We start from the raw sequence: 16,456 nt of genomic DNA on the forward strand, positions 1-16,456 counted from the left end.
GGTATTCAATCAGGATTTTACATTATGATTAAAATTTTGATGGTATTCAATTGGGATTGCTTAAAATCCATAAAATTTGATGGTATTCAAATGTGATGTATTTTTTGATTTAATAAAATGATGGATCAGACGGGATTGTTCATTGTATTTTAAGTTTTTTGAAATCCCGCCAAAATTCATGAGATTTTGAAGTATTGTGCTTAAATCCTAAAGAATATATATCAACTCTACGATATTTTATCATGAATCCGCACAAAATTAAAATTAAATACAATCCATTAAAATTCATTGATTAAAAACGATCCTTTAAAATCTCAGTTGAATACACCCTCCTATATTTAATCTAACAAATTTTTATTTTTATTTTTTATTTTTCATCTTCAATATCTAAACACTGTTTATGTTTTAATTTAAAAAATGAAATAAAAATAAGTTGGAGAGTACTCAACTTTGTTTAATATGTTTACATTATTAATTCAAATTTTAATATATATACTGTTTATTTTGTGTTTTTGACTTTTGATTTACTCAAATTACAAAGGGTTATGATTCTTTTGGCTATGCTATAATGAATTTTTGTGTTCTTTGCCCTGTTTTCATGATTTTTAAACCTGAATTTATGTGGTGTTTTTTGTAGACTAGAGGCTTGTGAATTGAATTGATCTTAGTATGGGTTTTCAAGCTCAAATTGTCTTGTGGATTTGCAACTTCTTACACGGGTCTTTAATGATGATAATGCTGATGGGAATGCCACTTCTGCACCTGCACCAGCATAAGAATGACTCTAGGAGAGCACAAGCACACCTAAGAAGACACATGTTTTTCTGCAATTACTTTATTATTCTGTTATAGTAGGGGATCATTTACTCTTTCTATTTATCCAGTAGTATAGCTAGGGATAATGCAGACTTTTCTTTCCAAGGTTGTTATCTAGGATAAGCTGTCAAGTAATAAAAGGACAAATGTACATGTAATCCCACATATGGGAATTTGGTGAATTTCTAGTAAAGCAGATCTGCATTCTCATATCCTCTCTTTTTTTCTGCGTAGCTGATCATTTGCATATAATTATTTTGTTATCATGGTACCAGAGCTGCATTGATTGAAAGCTGGAGAGCAGATTGTGATAAAAAAGAGAATCGTTTTTTTATACAAATCCTGAGTGTTTGTTTTGAATTTCTAGTACAGTGCATTCTTGTTTCTTGCACTTCTTATCAATTGTCTTCCATAAATCATGGCCTCAGGTAGTAAATTCACATACACAGATCTCCAAAACCCTTTGTTCTTACACCCTTCAGATGGCCCAACCTCAGTGAGTGTGTCCAAGCTGCAAGGGCCTGTTGATCATAGAGCTTGGCGAAGACAGTTTGATATCCAACTTTCAGCTAAAAGAAAGTTTGGTTTTGTTGATGAATCTATTCCTAGGAGCACATCTGATGCCGCAGAAGCCGCTCAATGGGACACTTGCAATAATATGGTAATCTCTTGGATTCACAACAACATTTTTGATGCTATTAAAACTTCTGTATTGTTTATCACTACTGCTAGTGATATATGGAAGCAGTTGGAAACAAAGTTTTTGTTGACAAATGGTTCTCCAGAATATAAGTTAAGCAGGGATCTGTTTGATTTTAAGCAAAATGGAATGAAAGTTTCTGATTATTTTACTGGCTTGAGCTGTTTGTGGGAAGAATTAGAATCTCTAAATATCCTTCATGTAGTCACAACTATGACCCCCGACGTTTCAAAACTACTACAGGCTATAGCGACTGTAAAAGAGGAGGCTGGGCTGTTTCCGTTTTTAAATGGACTTGATGATACTTATGGTGCTCAACGCAGTCAACTTTTGATGAGTGTGCCTTTGCCTTCTGTTGAAATGGCATGTGCTACTATGCAGCAAGAGGAATCACAGAGGGATCTTTTAAACCAATCTGCAGCATCTAATGGTGTTGGACTGTTACAAGCTACCCTAAGTGGCATCATAAGTATCGAAAGCCTGGTCAAAAATTTAACTCTCAACAAGGTAAATGGTTTAGGACACATAAAGCATTCTCTCCTAAGGCAGCTAATCATGTGCAGGGGAGTGCGTCTGAACAGTCTAATTTGAAAATAACTCCTCAACAACTTGAACAATTGATGCAACTTCTTCTTAAGTGTGCAGTGCTGAAAGGATCAGAAACAGATGAGGAGTTGGACTTTGGCTTCTCAGGAATGGTCAATGTCAACATTGTCAAGGTCCCTAAATCTGAGTGGATTATGGACTCAGGGCCATCAGACCACATGGTTTCCTCTTTGGACAGAATGATAAATGTCAAGGCTGCCCCCATCCTCTTTTACTATAAAGTTACCTACTGGTGCTAGCACTCCTATTACTCATATAGGTGATGTGTTGCTACCTAATGGACTAAAATTGTTCAATATCTTATATTTTCCCCAATTTAATCATAATTTGCTTTCAATTCACAAGCTGGCCAAAGATACAAATTGTAATGTGACATTTCATTTAAAAGGTTGTGTTATTGTTGACTCTGTGTCAAAAGAAGTGGTGGCTATAGGAGAGCTGAAGGAAGGGCTTGTATTATCTGCAAGATAAAAGGGTTGCTGACATGCCTATGTGTTTGACTGCTAAAAGTAACCAATATACCATGTGGCACCAACGATTGGGACATGCCTCACATTCTAAATTGCAGCATCTCAAGTGTGTTAAACCTTTTATTGGACAGCAAGGTGAAGTGTGTATTACTTGTCCAATGGCAAAGTTAACAAAACAGCCTTTTAAGCTCAGTCATTCTCTTGCACAGAAGGCTTTTGCACTTGTTCACACGGATATTTGGGGACCGTACAAGGTAGCAACCAGAGGAAAATAAAGATTCTTTTTTACCTTGGTGGATGATTACAGCAGGGTGACTTGGGTCTATCTATTGCAGAGGAAGTCTGACTACTTGCCAACTCTTGTCACTTTCAAGCAGTTTGTTGACATAAAATTCAAAGGTACAGTCCAAACCATACGCTCTGATAATGCACTTGAATTTTCTGATAAAGCATGTAATGAATTCCTGGCTAAGCATGGCATTGTGCATCAAAAGTCATGTCCCTATACACCACAGCAAAATGCTAGGGTGGAAAGTAAGCATAGGCATATTTTAGAGGTTACTCGAGCTTTGAGGTTTCAATCTGGATTCTCACTCTCATATTGGGGTGAGCGTGTTGTTACTGCAGTACATATAATTAATAGGTTTGCCTAGTGCTGTGTTAGATTTTGCAATTCCTTATGAAAAATTGCATGAAGAACCTGCTACCTATGATCACTTAAAAGTTTTTGGATGTCTAGCTTTTGTGGTGAATCTAGATCATACCAGAGATAAATTTGAAGCAAGAGGGGTACTCTGTGTATTCATTGGCTATCCTTGTTCCACAAAGGGTCACAGATTTTTAAACCCTGTCACATTACAAACCTTTGTTTCTAGACATGTTGTCTTTAATGAAACTATATTCCCTCTAAACACAAACTCTGCAAATACATATGTGCACCCTTTACCTACTAATATGCATGTGCCTAACCCATCTACTTATTCTGATGATCTTGATTTTGACTTTGATCAAGATTTGTCTCAAAACTCCAACACAAATGTTGAACACCCATGTGTTACTTTATCACCTACTCCTGAACCCACTGAAAGTCCCACCCATACTGAACAAATTGTTATAAGACCAACCCTCATTCTCCGCAGAACCACCAGACAATCAAAACCCCCACAATGGCTGGGAACTTTTGTGTCAAACACCGTTGTGACTGCTTCTACAGTTGTTCACCATTTACTTACAAAATCTTTCAGTTGTTTTCTTGCATCTATTACTCACCACAAAGATCATGTTTATTTTCATCAAGCCGTGACCCATGATCATTGGATCAATGCCATGAATGTAGAATTGGACGCTCTGGAGCTGAATAACACATGGGAGATTACTGAGTTACCACCTAACAGAAAAGCAAACGGCTGCAAGTGGGTATATAAAACAAAGTTTAAACCAGATGGAACGATTGATAAATACAAGGCTCGATTAGTAATTTTGGGGTGCAGGCAGACCTATAGTATAGATTACAAGGAGACTTTTGCTCCTGTTGCCAAGATGACAACTGTCAGGGCCATACTTGCTGTTGCGGCGATGCAAAACTGGTCTGTTTATCATATGGATGTTTCGGATGCTTTCTTGCATGGATCACTGCATGAGATTGTTTATATAGGGATGCCTCTAGGGTACTCGAGAATTGGAAGTTGGATCCCCCATTCTCACGGGGAGTTCAATCTGAAAACTACATCACATCTGGTGTGTAGATTGAAAAAGACCTTGTATGGCCTTACGCATGCGCCAAGAGAATGGTTCGACAACCTGTCTGATACCTTGCTTGCTGCTGATTATGTGCATTCCAAAGCAGATTACAGTCTCTTTATGAAGGTATAATCGGACACTATTACACTAATACTTGTTTATGTTGATGATCTTTTGATCACTGGCAATTGTGAGAAATCTATTGCTCAACTTAAAGCGTCATTATGCCAAGCCTTTCATATGAAAGATCTGGGGCCAGCCACCTATTTTTTGGGATTGGAAATTGACAGAAGTGTGAGTGGTTTCTTTGTCTCCCAAAGAAAGTATGTATTGGACATGATAGACGAGTTTGGCATGCAATCGGCAACACCACTCAAGTTACCTATGGATCCGCATGTCAAGTTGACTTTGAAAAAGGGGAATTTCTTGCATGATCCACAGCCTTACCAACATTTGATGGGGAAACTTATTTATCTTACTCTCACGAGACCTGATCTGTCATATCCTGTGCATAATCTTGCACAATTCATGCACAAACCCACTACGTTCCATATGCAGGCTACTGAAAGAATTCTTCCTATCTTTTCACAAATCCAGCAGGTATACAATTGGCTTCTTCTTCTTCAGCCACACTTACTGCATTCTATGATAGCGATTGGGCGAGTTGTCCCACTAGCAGAAAATCAACCACTGGTTACTGTGTTCTACTGGGTTCATCACCAGTTTTGTGGAAAACAATGAAACAAGAGGTTTTTGTTCACTCTACTGCTGATGCGGAGTACCGTTCTATGGGTTTAACTTGTTGTGAGGTCACATGGCTTTCTTCATTGCTCAAAGACATGGGACTTTCAAATCTCCCACCAACTTTTGTCAAGACGGACAACCAAGCTGCTTTATCCATCGCTGCTAATTCAGTTCTTCATGAGCACAAGAAGCACATCGAGTTGGACTGTCATTATATAAAGGACAAGATCTCTGATGGCTCCATTGTTACTTATTATGTTCCTACCTACATGCAGTTAGCTGATATACTTACGAAGCCATTGATTGTGAAGCAGCACAACTATCTGCTTAACAAGATTGGAGCCTCAGTTTCACCTCCGCTCCACTTGAGGGGGAGTAATGATGAAAATGCAGCTGACAATGCAAATAATGCTGATGGGAATGCCATCTTTGCACCAGCATAAGAAAGACTCAAGGAGAGCACAAGTAGACCCAAGAAGAGCACATGTTTTCCAGTAATTACTTTATTATTCTGTTATAGTAGGGGACCATCTACTCTTTCTATTTATCCAGTAATATAGCTAGGGGTAATGCAGACTTTTCTTTCCAAGGTTGTTATCTAAGATAAGTTGTCAAGGAATAAAAGGACAAACGTACATGTAATCCCACATATGGGAATTTGCTGAATTTCTAGTAATGTAGATCTGCATTCTCATATCCTATTTTTTTCTTTCCGCATAGCTGATCATTTGCAAATAATTATTTTGTTATCAGTCTTTGCATATTTGTTAGATATGTCCTAGTCATCTCATGATAACTCGTGATTATGTTTTGTATGCAACTGACACAGGGTTCCTATTTTATAAATAGTAAATTTTTCCTTTTCATGTGTATTCAATAGTTTTGTGACATTTTGTCTCTACACACATCAGATGCATATTCATTGCATTTCTGAAATTATGCATTTGTTTTTCATAGTAAAACTTTGCATCTGGTGAGAGTCTAGTTCGGAATTTTCGAGTTGTGGTTCAAATGGAGTGGGGAACACTAATCATTCTGATATGTTGAGAGCACTTTCTGAGGCCTTGAGGAAAACAGAGGAGGCATATTTGGAAATTGCTGATATGATGGTTATGGAAAACCGCGAGTTAGATGGGATCATGTCTTTTGGCAATGTTGATGAAGGGGGATGATGTTTACTTGATGAATGTTGGAGATAGTCGAGCTATTTTAGCTCAGAAGGTTGATTTAGAACGAATAAGTGAGGAAACTTTGAGTGATCTTGATAGGATTGATGTTGATGAATTTTGCAGTTTCACTAGCTTGGCTTCATCGCAGTTAACGGTTGATCATAGTACATCAGTGGAAGAGGTGACATTTTATTTCCTTTATTCCATTTCACCATTGCAATTTTCTTTGGCCTTTTCAATTGTCTAACTAGTTTTATCACTAACTTCTTCAGGAAGTTCAAAGGATTAAAAGTGAGCATCGGGATGATTCCTCGGCAATAATAAAGGATCGTGTGAAAGATTTTTTGAAGGTTACTAGAGCTTTTGGCGCTGGTTTTCTCAAACAGGTATACCAGATGTTTTCAGCTTATGTATTTGTTTTGTGCTTAACCTAGGAAACATGAATTACAAAAATTTCTTGTGATTAAATATGATATATGATCAATCATCTTGTTAATGACTTATTAAGATGAGAGTTAGATTATAGTCTAAAATTTGTACCACACCTTAGTCTAACAAGATTGTTCGACTGCAATGCCTGCTTATGCATTATGAGGATCTTGTAATAATATATGGGTACTGCATATAAGTGAAGGTATTTCCGGCTTAAACTACTCTATGTTTCTCAGCCGTTGGATTACCATCGAGCAATCAATTAGTTTCTCAGCCGTTGGATTACCATCGAGCAATCAATCAATTTTAACCGGACTCTATGTTTGTTATCAGTAGGAAAATATTATACAGCAGGAGCCAGTTTATGTATTGTACTGATGATGTATTATATTCATGTAATATTCAGAACACATGAAGAGTTGGTGAAGGATGATCGAGGCAGTGGTGGCACTGGTGCTGTTGATTTTGTTTCAACTCATCGACAAAATGATCCTATCCTGAGTAGTCAGAATGCAATCAAAATTTCAAGACTTTGTAGTATTTAAATTTAAATGTAATGTACTTTTGTTTGAAGTTTGGATAGAATTAAATCTTTTTAAATTTATTTAAATATTATTTCTAAGCTTTGTTGTGATTTAATTGGTGGGCGTATTGTATTTGTGTGATGTTAGGTGTATTAGTTTAAAGAAACATGTTTATATAAAGGTATTTGAAAAACAATATATATATATATATATATATATATATATATATATATATATATATATTAACAAGTAATAGCGTCGGCATTTTATATAACCGAAATGGAAGGACCAACAGTGTCGGCATTTTTCAGAAACGACGCAAATGGTCAGACAAACAGCGTCGGCATTTTCCAGAACCGACGCAAATGGTAGATCAACAGCGTCGGTATTTTTCAGGACCGAAACAATTAATAAGATTAATAGCGTCGGCGTTTTTCAGAACTGACGCAATTGGTTGAACAATAGCGTCGGCTTTATGTAGAATATAAAACTGATTCTTATTAATTCTTGTTCCTCTAAAAAAGAGATTACATCCATATTTATAACAAATGTACTTGACTCCTAACAATACTCTGCTACTTCTAATAAATCTCCTAAAATAAGATAAACTCAATACCTCCTACAAACTCTCTATAACTCCAACAATCATCCAACTACTACAATCTAAAATTAATCCTCAAAATAAATAACTAAACAAATAATAATAATAAAAATATTTAAGATTATTCCAACAATCACCCCCATAATCTTAAATTTACTTAACAGAAGTTATGAAGCACTTCTCTTCATCTTGTGATGCACTTCTCACCACCATCAATTTTGTTGATGCACTTCTCATCAACACCAAATTCACTGGAGCACTTCTCTCCCGGTGCACATAATCACCCATAATTCTAATGTTTATTCCAGGTGCATATAATCACCCATGATTCTAAAGGAGAGGTTCTCCCCTCTACTCCGTCAAAAAGAAAACGCAAGATCCATCTCATTTTCTGCCTTCAACAGGCTTCTCCAGCATCGCCACGTCTTTCTCAGCAGCCCCATACTACACATGCATCCCATACTACACATGTAGCTTTGCCACCATATATCCTTCCGCAACGCCAACATGAAACTACCTCGTCGGACACTTATTCCGCGCCTCCGCTACCGGCGGCGGCTTCACCACCGCCTGCGGCGGAACAACAAAACCTGGCTCTGATACCAAGTGTAGAATATAAAACTGATTCTTATTAATTCTTGTTCCTCTAAAAAAGAGATTACATCCATATTTATAACAAATGTACTTGACTCCTAACAATACTCTGCTACTTCTAATAAATCTCCTAAAATAAGATAAACTCAATACCTCCTACAAACTCTCTATAACTCCAACAATCATCCAACTACTACAATCTAAAATTAATCCTCAAAATAAATAACTAAACAAATAATAATAATAAAAATATTTAAGATTATTCCAACACTTTATTGACCACCGACGTTAATAATCAACCAAAAGCGTCGCCTGCTTACTATAGCATCTCCTACATTTGCTACGCCACTTAACTGACGCTTTTGGGGTTATTTGACCGACGCTGAAAGTCAAGTTTGTACTAATGAATAATAAGTATTATCAAAACATAAATTAAGAACTCGAGGCTTTCAAAATTTCTAGTGGATTATTTTGTCCACTTGAGGATTTTTATATTGAAGAACCTTTTAAGTAAAAAGATACCTGGCTACTTACAAAGACTGAAAAGCTTAACCTCACAAAATTCTTTTTTAAACTATCTTGATTGATCTTCAGTTCTTATGTAATAGATACATTGAAAAATATTACAATGTTAATTTATACTAAGGAAGATTAGTTATATTCTATACTAGTCTACAACAACATGCTCCTCCTTCATTCTTTGCATCCACATTTTCGGGAAATATTTGTCCTCTGTGACAAAAATTATTATTGTATATATCTTTGTGTTTTGCTAGAATTGGTAGGTTTCGAGGTCTTCAATATTAAACTAAGCCCTATTATAGCGTAGCTTCCAAAACTGTTGCAACAAATCTTTGTTCAACCCATGTGACTGCTGTCCTTTTCTTGACTAGTTGCTATCAATTGATAATTACCAAATTAGCAGTTGATATACTAATTTAGTAGTTATTGATGGATTTTTTGAATTATCAGTTGACAGTTCATCTGACTCAGTCGTTGATGAGTCGAATTAGTAGTTGATAGAGACTGTATTTCTCATTCGTTGATGTCTTGATTAGTTTTTTATCTCCACCTCACTTGTGCACTTCACATGATTTCGAATATATACAATTTATCATTCTAGCTACACACTCGTTGATGAAACAATTACATTATCAATTGATCAACTAAAAACTATCGAGTGCTGGAAAAAAAATTCTAGTTTGGTTCTAGTGCCACACCATCCGTTGATGGGTTGTCTGATCAACGGATATTACTACATGTATGTCATCAGTTGATCAGCTACAAATTAAAAAACAATACAACTTAAAAATACATCAAGTATTTTTTACTTATCATCAGGCATGACATATTCCTAACAAGAGTAGAGTTTTAAAGTATTTTAATTTTAATTTTGTAATTGGATACTTTTATATTTTCGTTAATAATTTGCAAACCGATCTAATTTCAAATTTAGTATTGCATCCATTCCATATATTTCAAAAACTAGTATTGCATTATCAAAAAACTATCTTTCTTTTCAAATGTGGGCCCCATAGGTGGGTCCTAGAATTTGGGACTCACATGCAAGGTAGCACAAAACCCCATGGGCCTCACTTTTTAAACCCATATGTGGATCCCACTAATTTGAGCTTTCGAAGTTCTAAAGTCGAGACAACTCATTTTGGTGTTACTATCTTTTATCCATTGTTGCATTATATCCAAATGATATTGGTCCCTAGCATGTGATTTTCAGGGACGTGTTAAATGACTTACATTTTTTGGATCGTTGGATAAATATCTAGCGGCCAGGATTATAATTTCTTTTTAATATCTGTAGCAATATTTAATCGCTGCATAGGGACTCGTCAACGCTTTTTAACTGGATGGGGACTCGTCCAGCGCTTTTTAAACACGGTACAGGGTCATTGTCCCCCTCTGATAGTTAAAAACTATTGAACATATAAAAAGTATGTTATAGAATGGTCCAATATATATATATATATATATATATATATATATATGCCAGTTAACACGTCCGTAGAAATCACGTGCCAAGGACTGCGTTACAAATCTAAAAGCCAATAGCTTATTCAATGTTACAATATTGGAACGAAACACTGTATCAAGAGTCTAAAACACAACGTGTAGAATATTGTTTTTTATTTTTGAAAAACATCGTTTATAATACTTAGAGGCTTCGGGTTCATGGTTAATGAGACCAGTTAACGAAAATTTGAACCTCAAACTCATGTGTAGGTGTTTGGATTAGTCATTTTATGGTATGAATAGTAACCCCATTTCTACTTGATGGCTATATCATTCTTTCCACATCTTTTGGGTTACTCATTCTCATGTCCCTCATTCGCATTCCCATCTACCGTCCAAATGACCCCTAGATGAGTCTTATTGCAACATTACAGAGCATCACATCATGCCATTTTATGGTGTAATGAATTTAAAATATATTAAAGGATAAATTAAATTAATGATATGAGATTTTTTATCCATAAAAATATAGGAATTTTCTCATATATACACATGTCTAAAAAAAAATTTGCAAAAAAAAAACAATCATTTTTTAAAACAAATTATAAAAATACTATCTTTCACAAAATATTTATAAAAATACGGAGATTGCATTTGCAACTATATCCGCAACTACTAGCAATCATATATGCATACACAAATGCTAACTTTGAAAAATTTATTAAAAATTACATTTATTTGCATAATAAGTTGCAAGTGGTTGCAAATGACGAAAATTAGTGCTCCTACCCAATAATAATACCACAAAAGTATCCACAAAATCAATTAAAAATAATCACAAAATCAACTAATAAAGGCCTCCATAAGAGTCAATTTCATTTCAAAATCAACCGGTCAATCTTATTCGACACCAAACAAGGCGTAAGCTTTTCAATCCCAAGCCTGACGCAAGACAACATGAGCTTGAATATGAACATTTTCGACGCCATCACTCAAGCGAGCAGATGCGATGGGAGAGGAACGGAATAGGGTTCTATAATAGATGAGGGTGATTTCAATAGTGATGGTGGGGAGTGAAGATGAAGAGTGACCGGAGGACGTTACGGCGGAAAGCGCAAGAGGGAGGTAAGTGCAAAGAGGGAGAGAGATGCAATTTATAGTAGTAATGATTTCAATGCTTCAATTAATGTAAGAAGAAGGAAATCCGTCAAGAAAAAATATGAGGGATTGGTATTGAAGTGTTGAAGATAAAAAAAAAAAAAAAAATACTTTATGGTGCATATGAAGTCGTACTTTTTCAATTTACATAGGTGAATACCATATAAATTATATATAAGTGAAGACCGTATAAATTTACATAGATAATGCATAGGTGTGCCGTATTTGTGCAAACAAACATATATTCAATTAAATCTTTATATATGAATAATTTTATGAGTGATTATTTTTCTTATATCAAATTTAACATAAATTTCACAGCTATATTTGAAATCACATAATTATATATAATTGACAAAATTAATGATATATCTGACAGAGATTTATTCAATAAAATTATAAATCCTTAAAATTGTAGTAAAATTAAAATGACAACTAATAATTTATTACAAACATTACTTCAAAAAAATTAATAATTAATTACAAACATATAATATTTAAAAATCATCTAATCAAGAAGACCTTTCCTTGCATGAATTTTTTACTAATATTTTTTATTTTGCATCTTGTTGACCATTATCTCAAACACTTATATATAATAACATAATTAATAAATTTTCAAGTTCATTTGTAATAAAACAAAAAAGAAAGACCTCCACATTAAAAAAGTTTAAAATCCTAATAAATTTTCAAGATATTCATGCATAAGAAAAAATTAAAAAAATCCAATTAAAATCAATATTTTTTTATATTTATTCCAATAATCAAGAATTTTTAAATTGAGAAAAAATTGTTAATTCAAGGATGAGGTGGCCTTTTGGGGGTGGGTAAGGGGTGGGCCAGTGGGAAGCCTACTCAGCTGCCTCATACACCATGTGTGGGTTCTTATTTTCTTGCAGCCGTAGTACACTCATCTGGAATTTTATAATATCAGCATCACACTCACAACTCACAAGCCCACATACCAGCACACTTCACTCAAATAAAACAATTTCAGAGCAGCCACAGCACTAGTCTCACTATTCTCTAAATTAGGGCTAAAAAATTCCTACTACTCAATCTCTAATCTCTACTCACAATGCTTTCCATGAATCTTCTTCCTCCCTCACCTGTCACTTTTTTGAAGAAAAAACCACTTCAAGCTTCACTCTTGGACTCGAATTTTGGGTCAAGAACTCATTTTTTGAGGGTCCAAGATAACCCTTTTGGATCTTTAGCAAAACCCATTTCTCAGATCTCCAAATCAAGCTCGAAGTTTGGGTTGATCAGTGAAAACCCATTTGGGTTTTCTTGCAAATCGGAGCCCCGAGTCCTGAAAGCTGCTTCAGATGTTCCATCGGAGTCAAGCCCAGATGGGGAGGTGATTCAAGTTCCAAAACCAAATCAAAAACTCAAGCTTGCCCTTGTTTTTGGATTTTGGTATTTTCAGAACATTGTTTTTAATATTTATAATAAGAAGGTGTTGAATGTTTTTCCATTTCCTTGGCTCCTTGCTTCATTTCAGCTGTTTTGTGGGTCTATTTTTATGATGATTTTATGGGGTACTAAGATTCAGTCTTGCCCGAAAATATCAAAATCTTTTATTGTTGCTCTTCTTGGACCGGCACTGTTTCATACCATTGGTCACATTTCTGCTTGTGTTTCATTCTCTAAAGTGGCTGTTTCTTTTACTCATGTTATAAAATCTGCCGAGCCTGTTTTCACTGTTGTGTTTTCGTCTATTCTTGGCGATACCTATCCTTTACCAGTTTGGCTTTCGATTCTCCCTATTGTGTTTGGTTGTTCATTAGCTGCAGTAACAGAGGTGTCATTTAATTTAGGAGGTTTATGGGGTGCTATGATTAGTAATGTTGGATTTGTTCTTCGAAACATTTATTCAAAGAGGAGTTTGCAGGACTTTAAGGAAGTCGATGGGTTGAATCTGTATGGATGGATCACTATAATCTCTATGTGTTATCTATTTCCGGTTGCAATTTTTGTTGAAGGTTCTCAATGGATTGGTGGGTATCACAAGGCCATTGAAGCTGTGGGAAAACCATCCACGTTATATTTATGGGTAATGGTGTCTGGGTTGTTTTATCATTTGTACAACCAGTCGTCTTATCAAGCACTGGATGACATTAGTCCGCTGACATTCTCGGTTGGGAACACAATGAAGAGAGTGGTGGTTATTATAGCCACTGTTTTGGTTTTCAGGAATCCAGTTAGGCCTTTGAACGCTCTTGGATCTGCTATTGCTATATTTGGGACTTTCTTGTATTCGCAGGCAACATCAAAGAAGAAGACGCCTAAAGTTGAAGAAAAGAGTGAATAGTCTCTTTTGTAAGACCTTGTCAAACTATTTGAAGTCGTGTTCTACTTTTCCTTTGTTTAGATTAATGCAAAGTAGAACAAAATATATATGTTACTTTATGTTTCAAACTTCAATTTTAGAATTTTGAGAAACTTTTGGTCAAGTATCTTTGCAAGACTTTTATGCTTACTGGTTCTTAGAGTTTATCATATCATTCAAAACCAGCATGTACGTTCTGCTGTATTTGTTTTTGAACTCATTTGATGCTGAATTAGTTCTAAGCATTAGTTGCCTTATAAATACAGGGGTGATGATGTGCATAATTTGCATCTAACATTGTTATGTTTACCTAGTGCAATAATTCTCTATGTTTCTGGACATCCTTGTTCATTTCATCTTGATTCCTGATATTAATATTGATTTTTCTCTTTAGTCCTGATGTGTTGAAATTTTCATATCATTATGTTATGCTCTCTTCGATGTCAAAATTATTATGTCTGATTCTATGTTTATATATTTATTCAGCCTAGACATTAGTACATTACTCATTACGATATCATTTCGGTATATGCCAAACTGTTATATAGGATATTAACCGTAGATAATTCTTAGTTTCTGGCTTTCTGCAACCCCTCCTTTTGCTGATTTAGAAACCCATATGTAGGGTACCTTTGAAAATCCCTTCCCGACTCCTTAAGCATGGCCACACTGAGAACTTGTGCGTTTTGGTTGCCAGATGTATTGCTCAATGTGTTTAATATTGAAGTTTAAAGAGGAGTGGAGGGAAAGATGATTATGTAGGGTACCTTTGAAAATCCCTTCCCGACTCCTTAAGCATGGCCACACTGAGAACTTGTGCGTTTTGGTTTCCAGATGTATTGCTCAATGTGTTTAATATTGAAGTTTAAAGAGGAGTGGAGGGAAAGATGATAATCAAACACTAGACCTCTTCTATTACTTGGAGCAGTTTTGCCGTCTTTGGCCCATACAAGTTTCTTCGTTCTTATGTCGTTTGAAAGCAACACTTTAATTGGGAGGAACAGTGATCTTAAGGCTTATGGTTTTATATAACCCTCGTCTGACATCTGACATGTTCTTTCGAATTTTTATCTTAGGACATTACCCTATATAGTAGAACATGAAATATTATGTGGACATTACACTATATATTAGAACATGAGATATTATGTGTAGTAGTTAAGTCCACGTGATCTTATATATTGGAGCTGCTAAAGTATTTTACTTTTGCTAATACTCTGAGAATCTGACTTGAACTTTTGCTGTCATATATCTTGGATATCGCTTAGTCTAATTATCGGCTTTATCTTCTTAGGCTCCTCTTGATCTGATAAGGTAAATGTTGCTGATCAACACTTTAAATTTGTGATTTTGTTCCCTTAAAAGTAGCATATTAGCTGTCTAAATATAGTATCAGAGTGAACTATCAGTTTTTGTTGAATCAGGTCAAGTATTATACAAATCTTCAACATGGTCTTGTAAGTTTTTTTGGGTGCGTTGTCAAGTCTGTGGAACACAAATGAATATGCTTCAACCATTTATTTTAGTTGAAAGCATTATACAAGTCCTGTACATGTGCGGCAGTGCCAGGCATAAGATGTTTTTTTTTGTTTGCCAGTAGGCATAAGATGTTTAGTGTTCATTATTAAGTCTGTTTGGTTTAAATAAATTGCTTTGGTAATAGCTGTTTAATTTTACTGGCGCAAAATGAATTGTTAGGGCAGCTTGTCAATTGTAGAGGAGCTTGGTTGCTGATAGGGATGGGCGGGGGCACTTCGGGGTCGGGCAGTGCTATCCCCGCGCCCGAAACCCGAATTCAACACTCATCCCCGATCCCGCCCTAAATCCCGAACGGGGATTTTTTTTTTTCCTCTCCAATCTTCGCCCCGAACGGGGAACGGTAATCCCCGCGGGATTTGGGAAATTTTATTTTTAATAAAAATAATAATTTTATAATATATAACATACCTTTTAATAAAAAAAACAAACTACTAACTCCGAATATACTAATAAAATGATATTATCTCATATTTTCAACATCAAATCATAATAAAATTGATTTATAATATAAATAAACAACAATTTCAAAGTTATAAAATATATTGCATTACAATATAATTATGATCAATCAATAAAAGTAAAGATTATTTTTAATTTTAATATTATTATAAAAAGTATCTATTATTAATAATTTATTTAGTATAATATATATAAATATATTATTATTTTTATATACCATCGAGGATCGGGGTGGGGTCCCTGCCCCGATCCCCGAATTTTCTATAAAACCTTCCCCGTATCCCCCGACCCCGAAAAATTCCCTGAATCCCTGACCCGAACGCGGTGGGGATCGGATCAGGGTAGAGCGGGGCGGGGTGAATGCCAATCCCTAGCTGCGGGTAAGGATGACAGAAAAAACCGATCCGAATGGATACCCGACCGTTTCGACCCAAATGGATCTTACCGAAACCGATATTTTGGATTTGGATTTGATTTTTCGACCCGAACGAGTTTGGATTTGGATTTGGATACTAGGTATTCCGTATCGAAACCCGACCCGAAATCCAAACCCGAAACCCAAAAAAAATCCAAATATATATATATAGGGGTGGATTCTGGTACA

The 16,456-nt window shown here is 35.4% G+C and overlaps 1 protein-coding gene across 1 annotated transcript; it reads left to right on the forward strand.

Annotated features, from left to right (window-relative positions):
- Positions 1 to 12,423: 12,423 nt before the first annotated feature.
- LOC108215879 (xylulose 5-phosphate/phosphate translocator, chloroplastic) lies at positions 12,424 to 13,978 on the forward strand. Its single transcript, XM_017388488.2, has one exon. The coding sequence runs from the start codon at positions 12,601 to 12,603 to the stop codon at positions 13,834 to 13,836; it is 1,236 nt and encodes a 411-aa protein (XP_017243977.1). The 5' UTR covers positions 12,424 to 12,600; the 3' UTR covers positions 13,837 to 13,978.
- The last annotated feature ends 2,478 nt before the right edge of the window (positions 13,979 to 16,456 follow it).

The sequence above is a fragment of the Daucus carota genome, chromosome 4 (assembly GCF_001625215.2).
Source record: "Daucus carota subsp. sativus chromosome 4, DH1 v3.0, whole genome shotgun sequence".
NCBI classification, from domain to species: Eukaryota; Viridiplantae; Streptophyta; class Magnoliopsida; order Apiales; family Apiaceae; genus Daucus; species Daucus carota.